Source organism: Gobio gobio (genome assembly GCF_949357685.1).
Source record: "Gobio gobio genome assembly, chromosome: 19".
In the NCBI taxonomy this organism is placed as follows: Eukaryota; Metazoa; Chordata; class Actinopteri; order Cypriniformes; family Gobionidae; genus Gobio; species Gobio gobio.
This window is the reverse complement of record NC_137112.1, coordinates 24,569,908-24,583,883: the sequence shown is the minus strand read 5'-3', so window position 1 is coordinate 24,583,883 and position 13,976 is coordinate 24,569,908. Positions and strand designations below refer to the sequence as shown.

At 37.1% G+C, this 13,976-nt stretch overlaps 2 protein-coding genes across 2 annotated transcripts in view; both read left to right on the top strand.

The window, feature by feature from the left end:
* wipf2a (WAS/WASL interacting protein family, member 2a) overlaps positions 1 to 3,153 on the top strand; it is a 10,349-nt gene extending 7,196 nt beyond the window's left edge. Inside the window, exons 6-7 of the mRNA XM_079845345.1 lie at positions 1,713 to 1,823; positions 1,932 to 3,153. Of these exons, the coding sequence (XP_079701471.1) occupies positions 1,713 to 1,823; positions 1,932 to 1,972 (152 nt within the window). The 3' untranslated portion in view covers positions 1,973 to 3,153. The remainder of the gene's footprint in view (positions 1 to 1,712; positions 1,824 to 1,931) is intronic.
* Positions 3,154 to 6,172: 3,019 nt separating this feature from the next.
* cdc6 (cell division cycle 6 homolog) lies at positions 6,173 to 13,576 on the top strand. Its single transcript, XM_079845103.1, has 12 exons — positions 6,173 to 6,301; positions 6,890 to 7,159; positions 7,264 to 7,533; positions 7,617 to 7,816; positions 8,596 to 8,750; positions 8,883 to 8,989; positions 9,630 to 9,769; positions 9,858 to 9,958; positions 10,052 to 10,122; positions 12,613 to 12,785; positions 12,911 to 13,051; positions 13,145 to 13,576. Exons 2-12 carry the CDS (start codon positions 6,916 to 6,918, stop codon positions 13,232 to 13,234), a joined length of 1,692 nt encoding a protein of 563 aa, XP_079701229.1. The 5' UTR covers positions 6,173 to 6,301; positions 6,890 to 6,915; the 3' UTR covers positions 13,235 to 13,576.
* Positions 13,577 to 13,976: the final 400 nt, after the last annotated feature.

The following is a 13,976-nucleotide window of genomic DNA, read 5'->3' as shown; positions in this document are numbered from 1 at the left end:
ATCAACTTTCCTTTGAGCCTTTGGTATATAAAAGTTCATCGTGATATAAGAATATCCTGTACGTTTCAGAGCTGAAAACGTCCCTTGTTAGTCAAAGAAAAGCTTTTATAGACACCAGGCGCAGAAAACCAGAGCTCTCTCAATATGTCGACCATTTGACGTAATAAGACGCAGAAGCACCCGCCTCAAGCCCGCCCACCAACTCGTGGAGCTAAACGGGTCGCTACGAGTAATAAACATGCCAGTTCCAGCTCACGTGCGTAAGACATTGCGTTTGTTAGCTTAATTTCACGCCGCGAATCGATTGTAAACAAGATGAGGCCGAGACTGGATTTGCAGACATATTGAGATTAAAACACAATGCTGTGCCTTCTATATTGTACACGACAGGAACGGTGCAACACACTTATGAGAGTAAAACATGTTTTTTTATGTGTTAGTATTGCATTGTTACAGATCGTTTGATATCTATTGATTGGATACCTTTGCACACGGTCACAGGCTGGAGAAGGTGTTATTGGTTCATTCGTGATCAGACTTGGATTTGTAACGCCAGCTCACAAAGCCCAAAGTGCCGGGGCTATGTGTTTTTCAGATGGGCTATCACCGGCGCGTGTGGTGTACGGTTTGCGGTTATATTCACTGATGATCGGAAAATAGCCTATTACTTATTCATTATGATGTGTTTGAATGTAAAAACCACATGAACGTCATAAGTTGACCTCAGAGAACTGTATAAAAATTTATTTTAAAAAAGCCATTTAAGTAACCTAAAAATATTTTATATTTTAGAGTTTTGCTCCCATATTCCAGTTTATTTGCTCTATAGAATAACCATAGAGAAAGTATCAAAAAATCATAAAATGCAGATTAATATAATTTTTCCCCCACTAGAGGTCAGCAGAGACACTCGATGACTGAATGCAAGATTTATTGGTTCACTAGAATTGGACTTGTCTTTTTTGTGGAATAAATTACAAAAATATGCTTATTTTCAATTAAAATGATAAAATTCTAAAATAAATATAAAAACGGCCTAAATTTAAAGATAATATTTTATCATAATAGACCGATATAAGATTTCTGGACAAATAAAAAAAAAAATTTAGGCTTCAGGTAATTTTAAAGCTACACTGTGTAATATTTTCCCCCATCTAGCGGTGAACATGTATGTGACCATCCAGTGAATATTAGTTTCTGTTCTTCTCAATTCCGATTTCGTTTTAACTCCTACGGTGGCCGATTTAGTCCAAGATTAGCATGGCTTCCAGTTCGACCTCGTCCACATTCGACACGGTGCCATCGAGTGTTAAAACGCGAAAAGGTATGTCCCTCTTTGGCTAATGTACTTTCAAGATGGAGGGGCAACATGGCGACCCGCATTCGAACCCCTCACGTATGTATTTTCAATGGCATATTATAAACTTACGAGAATACTTTATTACTTGAAAGTACATATAAAGTAAAGTAAAAAGTAAATATACATTAATGAGCACATATATTTTTGAAAGAACCAAGTGTTTTTAGCTAATAATAAACTAAAAAAGTTACACAGTGTAGCTTTAACGCCCCAAGGGGAGGTAGTGTTGCACCCTGGGGAGGGAAGGAGTAGGGTTAAACATCAGCATATGCAAAGCTACCTGTCCAAAGGTGGAGCACAAAATAGCTTTGTCGTTGCTAAAGGGTTTATATTTATAAAAATGTTTGATGTCTCTTCTCAGATGATTTTGAGTCCAAGTACACCTTCCACCCTATAGAGGACCTGCCTCCACCTGAAGAATACAGGCATTTCCAGAAGACCTATCCCAGCCAAATCAACAAGGGTAAAGACATGACTTAACTTTGACCTACAGGTTATCCATAAAGATAAACTTTTACAGATTTTATTCTACACATTACCTCAAGTCCTCTTTATCTTTGTCCCGCTTTAGTGAGAGGAGCTCCTCCACTGCCTCCCGTTGGAGGAAGATGAACGCCATTCAGGGAAGAGTGACTACAAGGACCTAAAAAGATGACACAAACACACACACGATTGCATACATGCTGTATACAATATATATTTATGTGTGTTTGCCGCACAAACATTCTTTCACATACAAATATTTCTATCAATACCTACATGATCTCTGATCCAAACCACTCCAGAATGCTGTACCTCTAGACCTGAAAACACTGTGCAATATTCCTGTGCTGCCTACAAAATGCACCTTCTGTTGTGTCTGATGACAGTGGCACAGCAAAGCAACTAAGGCAGAGTAGACAACTCCAGTTACCATGAAGCTAGATGTGTACATTCCGCCTCTTTCTTACGGCAACCAAAGTTTTTTATTCAGTGAGAAAATGTGTAGCACTTGTAGATTATTGATGTCTATGCATATCAGACGCAAAGTCTGTATTTCTCTGGACAATCATTTTATTGTCACTTTTTATTCTTACTTTATTTTTTTTGCTTCCAAATCTATCAGGAATGAGATCGTTTGAATTCTGAAAGTGTTTGCTTACACTACAAAGGCCATGAAACAACCTTGTTTCTTGTTCAGTCCGCAGGGATGTGTTTTCCTGGTCACGCTACAGAATCAGAGACAATATTGTCATATAAGTTTTAAGAGGAGAACACGTTTTTTTTTTTTTAAATATATATTTTTATCGGCTATGTTGTATCTGACCAAAATATACACTAAGTGCCAGCGGATCAGCCGAAGACTGTGTTTTTGAAACAGTGCCATCTTCTGGCTCATCTGCACCCTTTTTCCTGCTGGGTACCAATGTTTCTGGGTCATTAATACATTGCCTTTTTGGCATTTTCGTTTTAAACCTAAGCTGAATTTCAGGAAATAAATTTCAGTCGATTTTGTGTAAAACACTACACGTTTTCTAATTGGCATATTTTAATTATGTTGCATTGTATTATATGTTATAAAGTGACCAAGTGTGTTAATAATGTTCAGGCACTTCTGGCCGTTACGTTTAGAAGCTACTATTGGGATTTGGTGACCAATCATTCTGACTTGTAAAATTAAATTTTATCTGTTTCTGAATGTATTCAAATTTGTGTCAACATAATTGTGAAATAAAAGGTGGGAAAGGGAATTATAATTTGATTGTGCTTCTTTATGATAAGGTCATAATATTAAAAAAAGATCGCTTTGAAACACTTTGCTTTATAATTGGTCTTTTGCATATATTCGCAATATTTCATATTTTATAAGATATTTCTTCATGGCATGCATACAGTACATTATTTAGATATAATAAAATGGTTCGAAAATATCAGCATTTATATTTTGCTGTATGGACATTTGTGCTGTTAATCAAAGTAATTTTTTCACCTCTTGTTACACACACACACACACTTTAACATTGTGCAGTTTCTGCAAGGTGTATGGAAGCTTATAACTGTAGCTGCATTTACTACTGTATTTACAACATATGTAGAGATAATGTTTTCATGTGCAGGTTTATTATGTATCGACCAATGTATTATTCAGTGAAATAATATTTGTAAACCTTGAAATTAGGTCATCTCACCATTAATTTAATGATTTAAAAAAAATAACTTAATGTAAAACACAAAACGAGATATGACTAATTTATTAATGAATGTCGAATAAAACAGAATCCCAGTCAAAGAAATACGGCTGAATTACACTTTATCATATATAGACCCATATTCTTAATAAAAAAGATTGCCTATGCCTATGATGATATTTAAAAAAATTATAATAACTTCATAATTAAAGATATTCACTATTAAAGACATCAGCAACACACCACTGGGGACATTACATGTCCCAGTCGTGAAGAAAATTTCTTACCACGGGTCTCAAAAAATAAATATTTTTACACACAAATCTTGTCCAATAAACATCATTAACAAAATACAATGTTTTAAAATGGTTCAGGTTGAATGCAAAAAATGATATTCAGATAAAATGTCAATAACCATTTAAATTGTGTTGAGATGACGTTTAGTGACCTCTATAGTCAAGGGTAAAAACAATTATTTAAACCCTATAATATGCATGTATAAAATACATCTTTGAAACCTTCACATTTCTAATATACAAATCTATTTTATTTTTTACTGAAATATATATTTATATACAAATATGACCATCCTCGACCCAGTTGTGGGTACTGTTGTAACGGAAACGACAGACAGATTTATCCTCAACGTGGAGGTCAGTTTTAAGCAACAATTCAAATAGAAAATCATTTATTTGATATGTTATAGTTGTTGTTTCAGATGCTCCGATGTCCCTGAAGAATGCAAGCCTGCCCTGTGGCCACACAAGCCAGTCAATCCCATAATGCTTTGATGCAGCGTATGCGTCTCCCGTAGTTCTCCATCCCAGATGACAATCTTAGAAACATTTTATGGACATTTATCTGGTTGGAAACTAAAATATGCTAAAGAGAGAACAGTTTATATATATATATATATATATATATATATATATATATATATATATATATATATATATATATATATATATATATATATATATATATATATATATATATATATATATATATATATATTTTCATGACACTCAGACTTTATTTGTCATATCCTCCTGGGACCCAGGAATAGACTGTAGTGGACATTATATTTTAGTGAAATCTCTGAAAACATACATGTCACAGTTTTAAGTCAGCTTTATGTCCTTTACAGAGATACCAAATGTTTGGACGTTTCACAATGACAACTGCCACTACTTGGACTTAGAAATGACTGATATTCATTTTAGTGATCAAATGTATCCCTCTTATGGAAATTTATAATTTTTTGTAATTATCATTTAAATCATAAAAATCATAAATCAACATCTCAGGAAAATGTTATGGGGTTTCAAATCAAAATATGACTTTCTGTTACCAATCAGGGCATCGATTTCATACACGTCCACTGTAGACATCAGGACTTAAATCATGTTTATCAGGCACTTTGGCAGACACAACAAGTGAACAGGGAAATAAATTATATTTCAATATTCCTTTGACATATATGATATTATTATGCACATCTTGCAAATTACTACTCCCATTATTACACTTTTTTTTTTCATCACAAGTTGCCCCAAGAACACATTAATAGGCAAATTAGATACAAAGTATAGATACATTGTAAATAAAGGGAAAACTGCTTATGGCCATTTTACACACATATTGCATAAAGAAAAATGATATTAAATAATTATGTTATATCTTTCAAAACATTCTTTCAAGAATCATCTTTATCCTCCTGGGATCCAGAATTTTTTTTTTTTTTAATTTAGTATTTTTTTCATGTCATTACATTGTTTTAGAGTATAAGAAACAAATGTAAAAAAAAATTGGGGGGAAAAACTATATTTTATTCATGTTATGTCCTCTGTAGTTGACACCAGGACTAAAAAAAATGACATGAAATTACATTTATAGGCAAAAACAATGGGATTTATTTTTAATATTTTTTTTAGGTTTCAGGATTTTTTTTTTTTCAAACATTGTTCAAAGATGATTCTGAACTATGTTATGAAAGATATAACGAAATGCATTGATAAACCATTTTACTTTATGCAATATTCATTCAATACAATGTATCTACATTGCATCTAATTTGCATATTAATGTGTTCTTGGTGCAACATGTAATGTCAGAGAAATTCACAAAAATATATTGTCTCATGGGTCCCAGGAGGTTATACAAAGTCTGGTATATATATTAATGAGTCATGGTGTCCTCTACAGAGGACATATCATAACATTTTCAAAAATATTATTTTTCCATTTTTTCTTATGCTCTAAACAATATAATGACATAGTTTACAGTATTCATAGTATACTTTAGAATAGTGCATCAAATACTTTTATATGTGCGTTTATGAGAAAGAAATGCCTGTCAATGTGATTATTTGGTCCACACCAGAATTAAACAAATTTTTAAGCGTGTCAAAATATAATGTTGAAATACTTTCCTTCTCTTTATGCAGCATTTCAAAACCGCAGTCCAAAACGTAATATTTCCCGGGAAATTCTTTCCGCCAAAATAGCAACAAAGATTTACCCGCCTTTACAGTCAAGGCAATGGGGGAGGGGACTAAGAACCCTATTGGTTCCTTAAAACAAGAGCAACTTGGACAGCCAATGAAATGCGCTGTCATGAATCTACGTCACACGCTAGCGTCTCAGCTGTTTAGAGGAGGAGTACACAACACATTTGGCGCTAGTTTGACGGCGGGACAGTGTGGTGAGGAGCATCGAGGCTTACAAGTTGAAATTACTACAGCGATTGTCAATACAATTTCAACTTTGATCAGGTAAGACATGAAATATGTTCATTCATTAGTCCTTATGAGCTTGTTAGACAGAATGTTTCAATATAAACTGCTTTTATTCAGTGTTGTTCTGCGCGTGAACAAACAGCTTGGCGCCAAATGACCCACGACAGAAACTACTCACAATCACTTTACAGTATTTGTAGGAGACCTGAACGTGTTTTACTCTGCGACAAAAACCCCCCCTTTAAATTAGTAAATGGTACTTATTTTTGCAGAGTAGTGGAGCATTTGAGCTGACAGGAAGCATTGTGTGCTTAAACAAAATAAGTCACAAAGCGACTGTAGGCGCCAAATGTAAGTAACACATGACTTGATCAGTGTGATAAGGAACACAAATAATTCAATCTTTGTAAGACTTAATGCTATTATACTAAACACCCCCAACAAGTTTAGTTCATATGTCTTCGTTAATGATTCACACCCCATAGTCTACAGGAAAAACAACACTCACTTGCTAAATTCCTCACGGTTTCACTGTTTTCCCAAAGTATAGTTTTGATCCTACAGATGTTCTTAAATCGAATGAGCTTTGTGCATTGCAGCTCAATTATTTGCTTTTCTTTTCAGATCTGCTTCCTGGTTTTAAACTAAAAATGCCCAGCACTCGCTCACAGAATCAGCCCACCCTTCAGTTCCCTAGAAGGAAGTCTTCCAGGTTGGGTTCCTCTCGACCTAAAAGTTCTTCTGAGAATGTGGCGGATGTCCAGGCCACCCCTCTGTCCCCTAGAAAGACAAATGTGGGGGATTCGCTTGCTGTCTGCCACTCTCCCGGGAACTCTTTGTTGAAAAACACCTCTCTGTCTGAGAGGCTGCCCCTGAGCCCCCGGAAACGCACAGGTGTGTAAATCATCACCTTTAAGTGTCCATCTTGGTTGTACTTGTACTTATGGTAATGTTGCATGCTTTGTCTTTTATTTATGAAGCTCTCGTTTGTCTTTCAGGTGATGAAAACGGATGTAACCTCCCACTTTCTATGCTTGGCTCTCCACCTAAGCAGCGCTGCGCTCCTCTGTGCTCCCCTCGTAAACTGTCCTTCAATGAGAACACGCCGGTCTTCTCCTCACCTCCACGTCTAACCCCGTCCTCACCGAAAATTCCCCTGTCTCCTGTTTCTCGTCCATCGCCAAAACGGCTGCATGAGACCCCCTGCTCCAAACAGATCCTTCGCACAGAGGGAAAGATCCCTGTTACTCGACTGTTTCCTGTAAAAAGTAAGTTTAAATATTTATATTGGTGTTGATTCTTGTCACATATTTTTGACACTTGATAACTGACCGTATCTTTGTCCCTGTAGAATCGGGTTATCAAAGTGTAAAGCAGGCTCTTCACACTGCAGTACCTGAACGTCTTCTGTCTCGTGAGGCAGAGAGAGCTGCCATTGTCTCCTTCCTGGAGAACCATGTAGTGTTGGGAAAACCATCCAGCCTCTATATCTCTGGAGCTCCTGGCACAGGCAAGACTGCCTGTCTAAACTGTGTCCTCCAGGAACAAAAGGTGAGAAAATATGAGCATGTGCAAATCAAACGGCATATATTTTAAACTACACAACCATTCAAAAGTTTGGGTTAAGTATAGAGATGCACTGGGATCCGTGTGAACGGCCCATACCGTTGACTGGCTGGTCAGTCTCACGTCTTTCCGATTCCGAGCCGGTCTGTTCTGCTGCCAGCGGCACATGCAATGACGTCAGCTGCGCGTTCTCTCTCTCTTCTCTCTGACAGCAAAGTGACACACACCCGCGTCCTCTCACTACATGTATTTGTCAGCTCCACGTTTAATTCGCTCCGGTTAAATAATTCTTGTATTGCACATAACTTTAGTCATGTTAATTAAGTTAAATTGATCAAAAGACCTACATTTATATTAAATGTAATATTCTACTCAAAAAGCTTTTGGAAAAATATATGGTTTCATTTATTGATTGAATAATAAATGTTTCTTGATCCGCAAATCAGCATATTAGAATGATTCTTAAAGAATCATGTGACACTAAGGACTGGATGCTGAAAATTCAGCTTTCCATTTGCAGGAATAAGTTGCATTTTAAATCATGAAAATAGAAAACATAAATTTTAATAGCATTTCACAAGTTTAAAGTGTTTTTTTGTTTTTTTACTTAAAAAAAAAACGTCTGCATGGATGGTGTACATCTGCTTTAATTTTAGAAAGCAGAGTTATGTCTGTCTGATTTGTGAAACCACATGAAGTTATAGCAACAACAACAAAAAAAACCACTGAAGAGTCGCCTCTTAACTCGCCTCTTCTGTTTCTAGGCTCTGTTGAAAGGAGTTCAGACTGTGGTCATCAACTGTATGAATTTGCGTAGCTCTCATGCCATCTTTCCATTGCTGGGAGAGAGACTGGGGGTTCCCAAGGGCAACAGCGAGGCTCGCCTGGAGAAACTTCTGACCAGCTCTGGGCCCACTGTGTAAGTCGGCTTGCATTCAGGCAGTGCTTCGCTCGTGCTAATTTGTTAGTTAGTTTTTTAGTTAATTTGTTTTTATAGGCCTTGTTCATGTGATTTGAAATCTTATTGTGGTGTTTTTATTGTGCGCAACAGGCTGTTGGTTCTTGATGAGATGGACCAGTTGGACAGCAAGTCTCAGGAAGTTCTCTACACGATCTTTGAGTGGCCTTACTTGCCCAAATCTCGTGTTTGTCTCATTGGTAAGATTGTCATAACAAATTTGTGGATATTAAAGGTGCAGTGATTTGATCACAGTTGATATTTTGCAATCAGTCCAACAAACATACCCATCCCATCATTAGTCCGCCTTCAAAATGCACACACAATGTAAGAGTGAATCTCTTTATCATAGCTGAAAAATAAGAAAATAATGCTTCATGAAAAATAAAGCGTTGATGACAAAGGAACGACAAGAGAGAACAAATTAACATACAATAAGCTTGTTAGTCGATTACAGCACACTCTCTAGTCTAAACTGTTACTCGCATATGGATCAGAAACAACGCAACCTTAGCGTCCGTTTTCACACCTACCCACTTGGGTTCCTCCAGTGCTGGAAAGCTTTTTCTAATATTAACGTGGGTCCTAAAGCTCTTGCCTGATCATAACCCTTCTTTTTCTAGTGATATTCCTCTGGCCTTTTCTCTCTCATAATGTCTCCGTCATCTCTTTTAACAGTTTTTCTTAAAATCTCCCTCACTCTCTCCCCCATCATGAGTCTATTTTCAACAACGTTTCTCGGAAATCGCTTACTGCACCTTTTTAAGAACTGACTTGATTTTTTCTATACATAGTGGATCGTACTGAATGCCTGCTTACATGTGAACTTTGACCCCTTAGGTATTGCTAATGCATTGGACCTGACGGACCGTATTTTGCCCAGACTGCAGGCAAAACCGCATTGCCGACCCAAACTGCTCAACTTTCCTCCCTACAGTCGTGAGGAGCTAAATGCAATCGTCCAAGACCGGCTTACACAAGTATGTCTACTTGCATATTTAGTTACTTGCCCTTATCCAGTTTCCCGTTCTGTGGTAATAATACATTGGCGTGTTTGTGTGCATTTAGGTATCCGGTGAAGGTGTTCTGGACGCAGCGGCAGTTCAGTTCTGTGCCAGGAAAGTCTCAGCAGTGTCAGGAGATGCCCGCAAAGCACTCGACATCTGCAGGTAAGAGAACAGGCTCCAATCTTCTAAATGTCCAGCTCAACAGTGTGACCGTTAGTATTGCGAGGTTCTCACACATCTGTGTCTATCCTTTAGGAGGGCTGTGGAGATTGTGGAAGCGGATGACAGGTCTAAAGCGACATCTGAAACTGCGGTCAGTCCTAAAGGTAGGAATTACTGTACAAAATGTACTGGAGAATAAGTTGCACCAGACTTTAGGCATTGTTGAGAGAGAGAGAAAAAAAACACAAGTTGCATCTGTGTACAAGTAACATTTTATTACATTCATAAATTATATAAAATGCAGGTTAATAAAATGAAACCTTTATAAACATAAATCCTCTAATCACAAATCCTTAAGTTCACAACAAAACCATTTTCAGAACAGAAATTAAAAATAAGGACATTTTGTAGGAAATGCGCTTTACAAAATTGACTTGGACAAAACCAAATATGCACATGCTTGACGTTAATTGCATTATAGAAGTTGCTTTGGAATATAAGTCATGATACTTTTCAGATAATAAAAACTATTTATATTCTGAAAAATACAGTAGATTGTCTATTATTTTTATTATACAAATAGAGCCTAGAAACCTAGACACACCCTAGCGGCAGCAAATCTAATTTGCAGCCAGGGTAGTCTAGCAACCAAACTTCTGATCAGGCCAATCACATCGTATATAGAGTTGGTGGGTGGGATTAACACAATGATGGTAGAGTTGCGGCGGTTCCACATGCTACTTGTAAACAAAGAAGCGGGCGAACAGTGGTCTTTCGGATTGGCTTTGGCCGCGACTCTGGAAGACTTCGAGTTAAGCTTTTCTTTGAAAAAAGAACGGCACCCTAATCATTCTTGAGAAGGGAAGATGTGAGTTTTGCAGACCGGATACGGAGAACGTTTAATCTATCAATTAGCTTGATGTGGGTCTAGCTTGTCAGGCTAATACAAATATAAAATGTTGTATTGTGGCTAGTTCAGATGCATTTTGTGATCAATAGTGATGGGTGCTTTCAAAATACTGCTTCATGAAGCTTCGAAACCTTTGTGAATCTTTGTTTTGAACCAGTATTTCAGAGTGTGTATCAAACTCAAAGTTGCACGATTTCAGTAAACAAGGCTGCTATACGTCATTTGAATGTTTTAAAATTCCAGTGGTTCGCAACTATAGGGAGATGATCTCTAAACCAGTGTCTATATGGTTTTTGCCTTATTTTGAATCAATTTTATACATTTGTAGACATTTTAAAGGGTTAGTTCACCCAAAAATGAAAAGTCCTCATGAAATCAAAATCGATCTTATTTACTTTGTCAGCCCACATTACAGGTCTTAGGGTGAACAACTAATCCGTGCAAGTTAATACACAGAAAAAATTGTTTGCCGCGGTAATCTTTAATCAAAATCTGAAAAGTAACTTCCGGTCTGGAATGGCGTTCCCTTTTTGATGACGACTGTGTGACGGCTTGGGTTTGAATATCCTTAACCACTCCCCTCCAACCGTTAGTCTGCTATGAGCGTGAGATGGAAAATTGAATAGAGGGCAGGGTTTTACTTCAGCGCTCCCTCCTCTCCGTTTCACTTAAAAAAACATCAGAGCACTGAAATAAAATCAGTTGCAACTTCCGGTTCACTGGGACTTTAATTACTTACCCTCATGCCGTTCGACACCCGTAAGACCTCCGTTCATCTTCGGAAACACAAATGAAGATATTTTGGTTGAAATCCGATGGCTCAGAAAGGCCTCCATTGGCACAATGCACTTTACACTCTCAAGACCCATAAAAAGACGTTGTTACAAAGTCCATCTCACTACAGTGGTTCTATAATAATTTTATGAAGCGACAAAACCTAAATAACGACTTTTATAGTGATGACCGATTTCATAACAGCATCATGAAGCTTAGAAGCGTTATGAATCAGTGAGTCGATTCAGCGGCTTGGAGCGCCAAAGTCACGTGATTTCAGCAGTTTGCCGGTTTGACACGCGGTCATCACTATATAAGTCGTTATTTAGGTTTTTTGGCACACAAAAACTATTCTCGCCACTTCATAAAGTTATTGTAGAACCACTGTAGTGAGATTGACTTTGTAACGACGTCTTTAGTAGCTTTTTATGGGTCTTGAGAGTGTAAAGTGCATTGTGCCAATGGAGGCCTTTCTGAGCCATCGGATTTCAACTAAAATATCTTCATTTGTGTTCCGAAGATGAACGGAGGTCTTACGGGTGTGAGGGTAAGTAATTAATGACAGAATTTTCATTTTTGGGTGAACTAACCCTTTTAGGACACCTTTCTATAATAAAAAGAACTGTTGTAGTTGCGTCTCTCATTGGCCTGATTAACCAAGCTCTCCATAAAACAAAGCAAACCGCACAATTTAATAACAAAGACACTTAATTTTTGTTTTGGATTATTTGTTTTTTGGCTTTTAATATTATACTTTCAATAAAACATTTGCAATGTTTTTAAAAGGAGTTTTCGCTGCATTTGCACTGTTCTGACCAGCAGGCGTCACCGGCGTGTCTCGTTTCGAGCACTTAAAAACAGAATCATTTTGTGAAGCAATTGATTGGTTCAAACTTAGTTTCTCAGCACTTGTGATAACCAATTCAGAAAACAAATTAACAAGGGATTTGTCTGGTCTCTCTTGTTGCAGTGTCGCGGGTGAGCGTTCCTCAAGTGGCTCGGGTTTTGTCTGAGGTGTATGGCGACCGTATGGTGTCCAGCAGTGGGGACGGTGAGAGTTTCCCTTTGCAGCAGAAACTTCTGGTGTGCTGTCTGCTCCTGATCATCCGTAATGGCAAGAACAAAGAGGTCCAGTTGGGCAAGGTGAGTCAAGAATGTTCCTAACCCCATAACTTTAGTGTAAATGTTCAGACTGCATTGAGGAAGAAGTGTTTTTTGTTGTTGTTTATTTAAAATTGAGACTGATAACTCTCTTTCTGTTTCTCCAGCTGTATGAAGTGTACAGTAAGCTGTGTAAGCAGAGGCAGGTTGGTGGAGTCGGGCAGACGGAGTGTCTGTCTCTCTGCAGTCTGCTGGAGAGCAGAGGAATCCTCACTCTCAAAAAAGCCAAAGAGGCTCGATTGACTAAAGTAAGAGCATTTATGAATAGTATGGCTTTTGTATCATAAGGTATTTATTACTATGAGGGTTCTAAATTTTGATTTTTGTTTTCTCTTTCCTAGATCTCCCTGAAGATTGAAGAGCGAGATGTGGAAAACGCTTTGAAGGACCGAACTCTCCTTGGTAGCATATTAGCGGCTGGTCTGCCATAATCTAAACAAGATTTTTAACTTTTTATTATTCATCATTTTTATTTTTTCCCCCCTCATTCCTTTTAAATATTTTATATTGAGCTGTGAAAGTCTTGTTTGAAATGAGATGTGCTATTTTGAAGGGCGTGATTTGATCCAAAAGGTTTCATGTCATTTTTATTATGTTTGTGTCAAACATTTTGCCTTCCTTTTTAAGAGTAGGATTGCTTTTTTTGTTTTAAATTGGCATAAATTCTTCTTTGATCCTTCCAAACAGAAGACATTGCCTTCTATTTTATTTTGTACATCAGCTTTGTAATGGTTTTGGGTGTATACACTTTTAATAAAGCAGAATGTACATGAGTTTGATCCTGAGTTTCTAATTTAGTTCTCTAAACAATTTGAAGACCTACATACTTTAAAATGAAGTTGTTTTACTGCTGTTTTCCATTCAATCCCAGTAGAATTAATCTAGGAGTTTACAGTACCAACCACATCAGCTCTGCACCCCCTCACCGACCCATTCAAAGTTGCATCATGATCATTTGAGAAAAATCTAGTTTTACAGCACAAAACTAGACATATATGGTATCGTTTGAAAGATTAGAACCTCAGCTTTCTTGATAACCCAATCACTTTTGCATTTGTTACATAGAAAAAGATAATAAGGTCTGAATATGACCCCCCCCCCCCTTGAGAAAATCATATGAATAATATCTATATCACACAATCTCACCAAAAATAGACAAGTCATATATCAAAT

Excerpts from the sequence above, each read along its gene's own strand:
- cdc6 (XM_079845103.1), top strand. The coding sequence starts at position 6,916 with ATGCCCAGCACTCGCTCACAGAATCAGCCCACCCTTCAGTTCCCTAGA. Across the intron at positions 9,959-10,051 it reads AAAGCACTCGACATCTGCAG|GAGGGCTGTGGAGATTGTGG; the intron begins GTAAGAGAACAG and ends TCTATCCTTTAG. Across the intron at positions 12,786-12,910 it reads AAGAGGTCCAGTTGGGCAAG|CTGTATGAAGTGTACAGTAA; the intron begins GTGAGTCAAGAA and ends CTGTTTCTCCAG.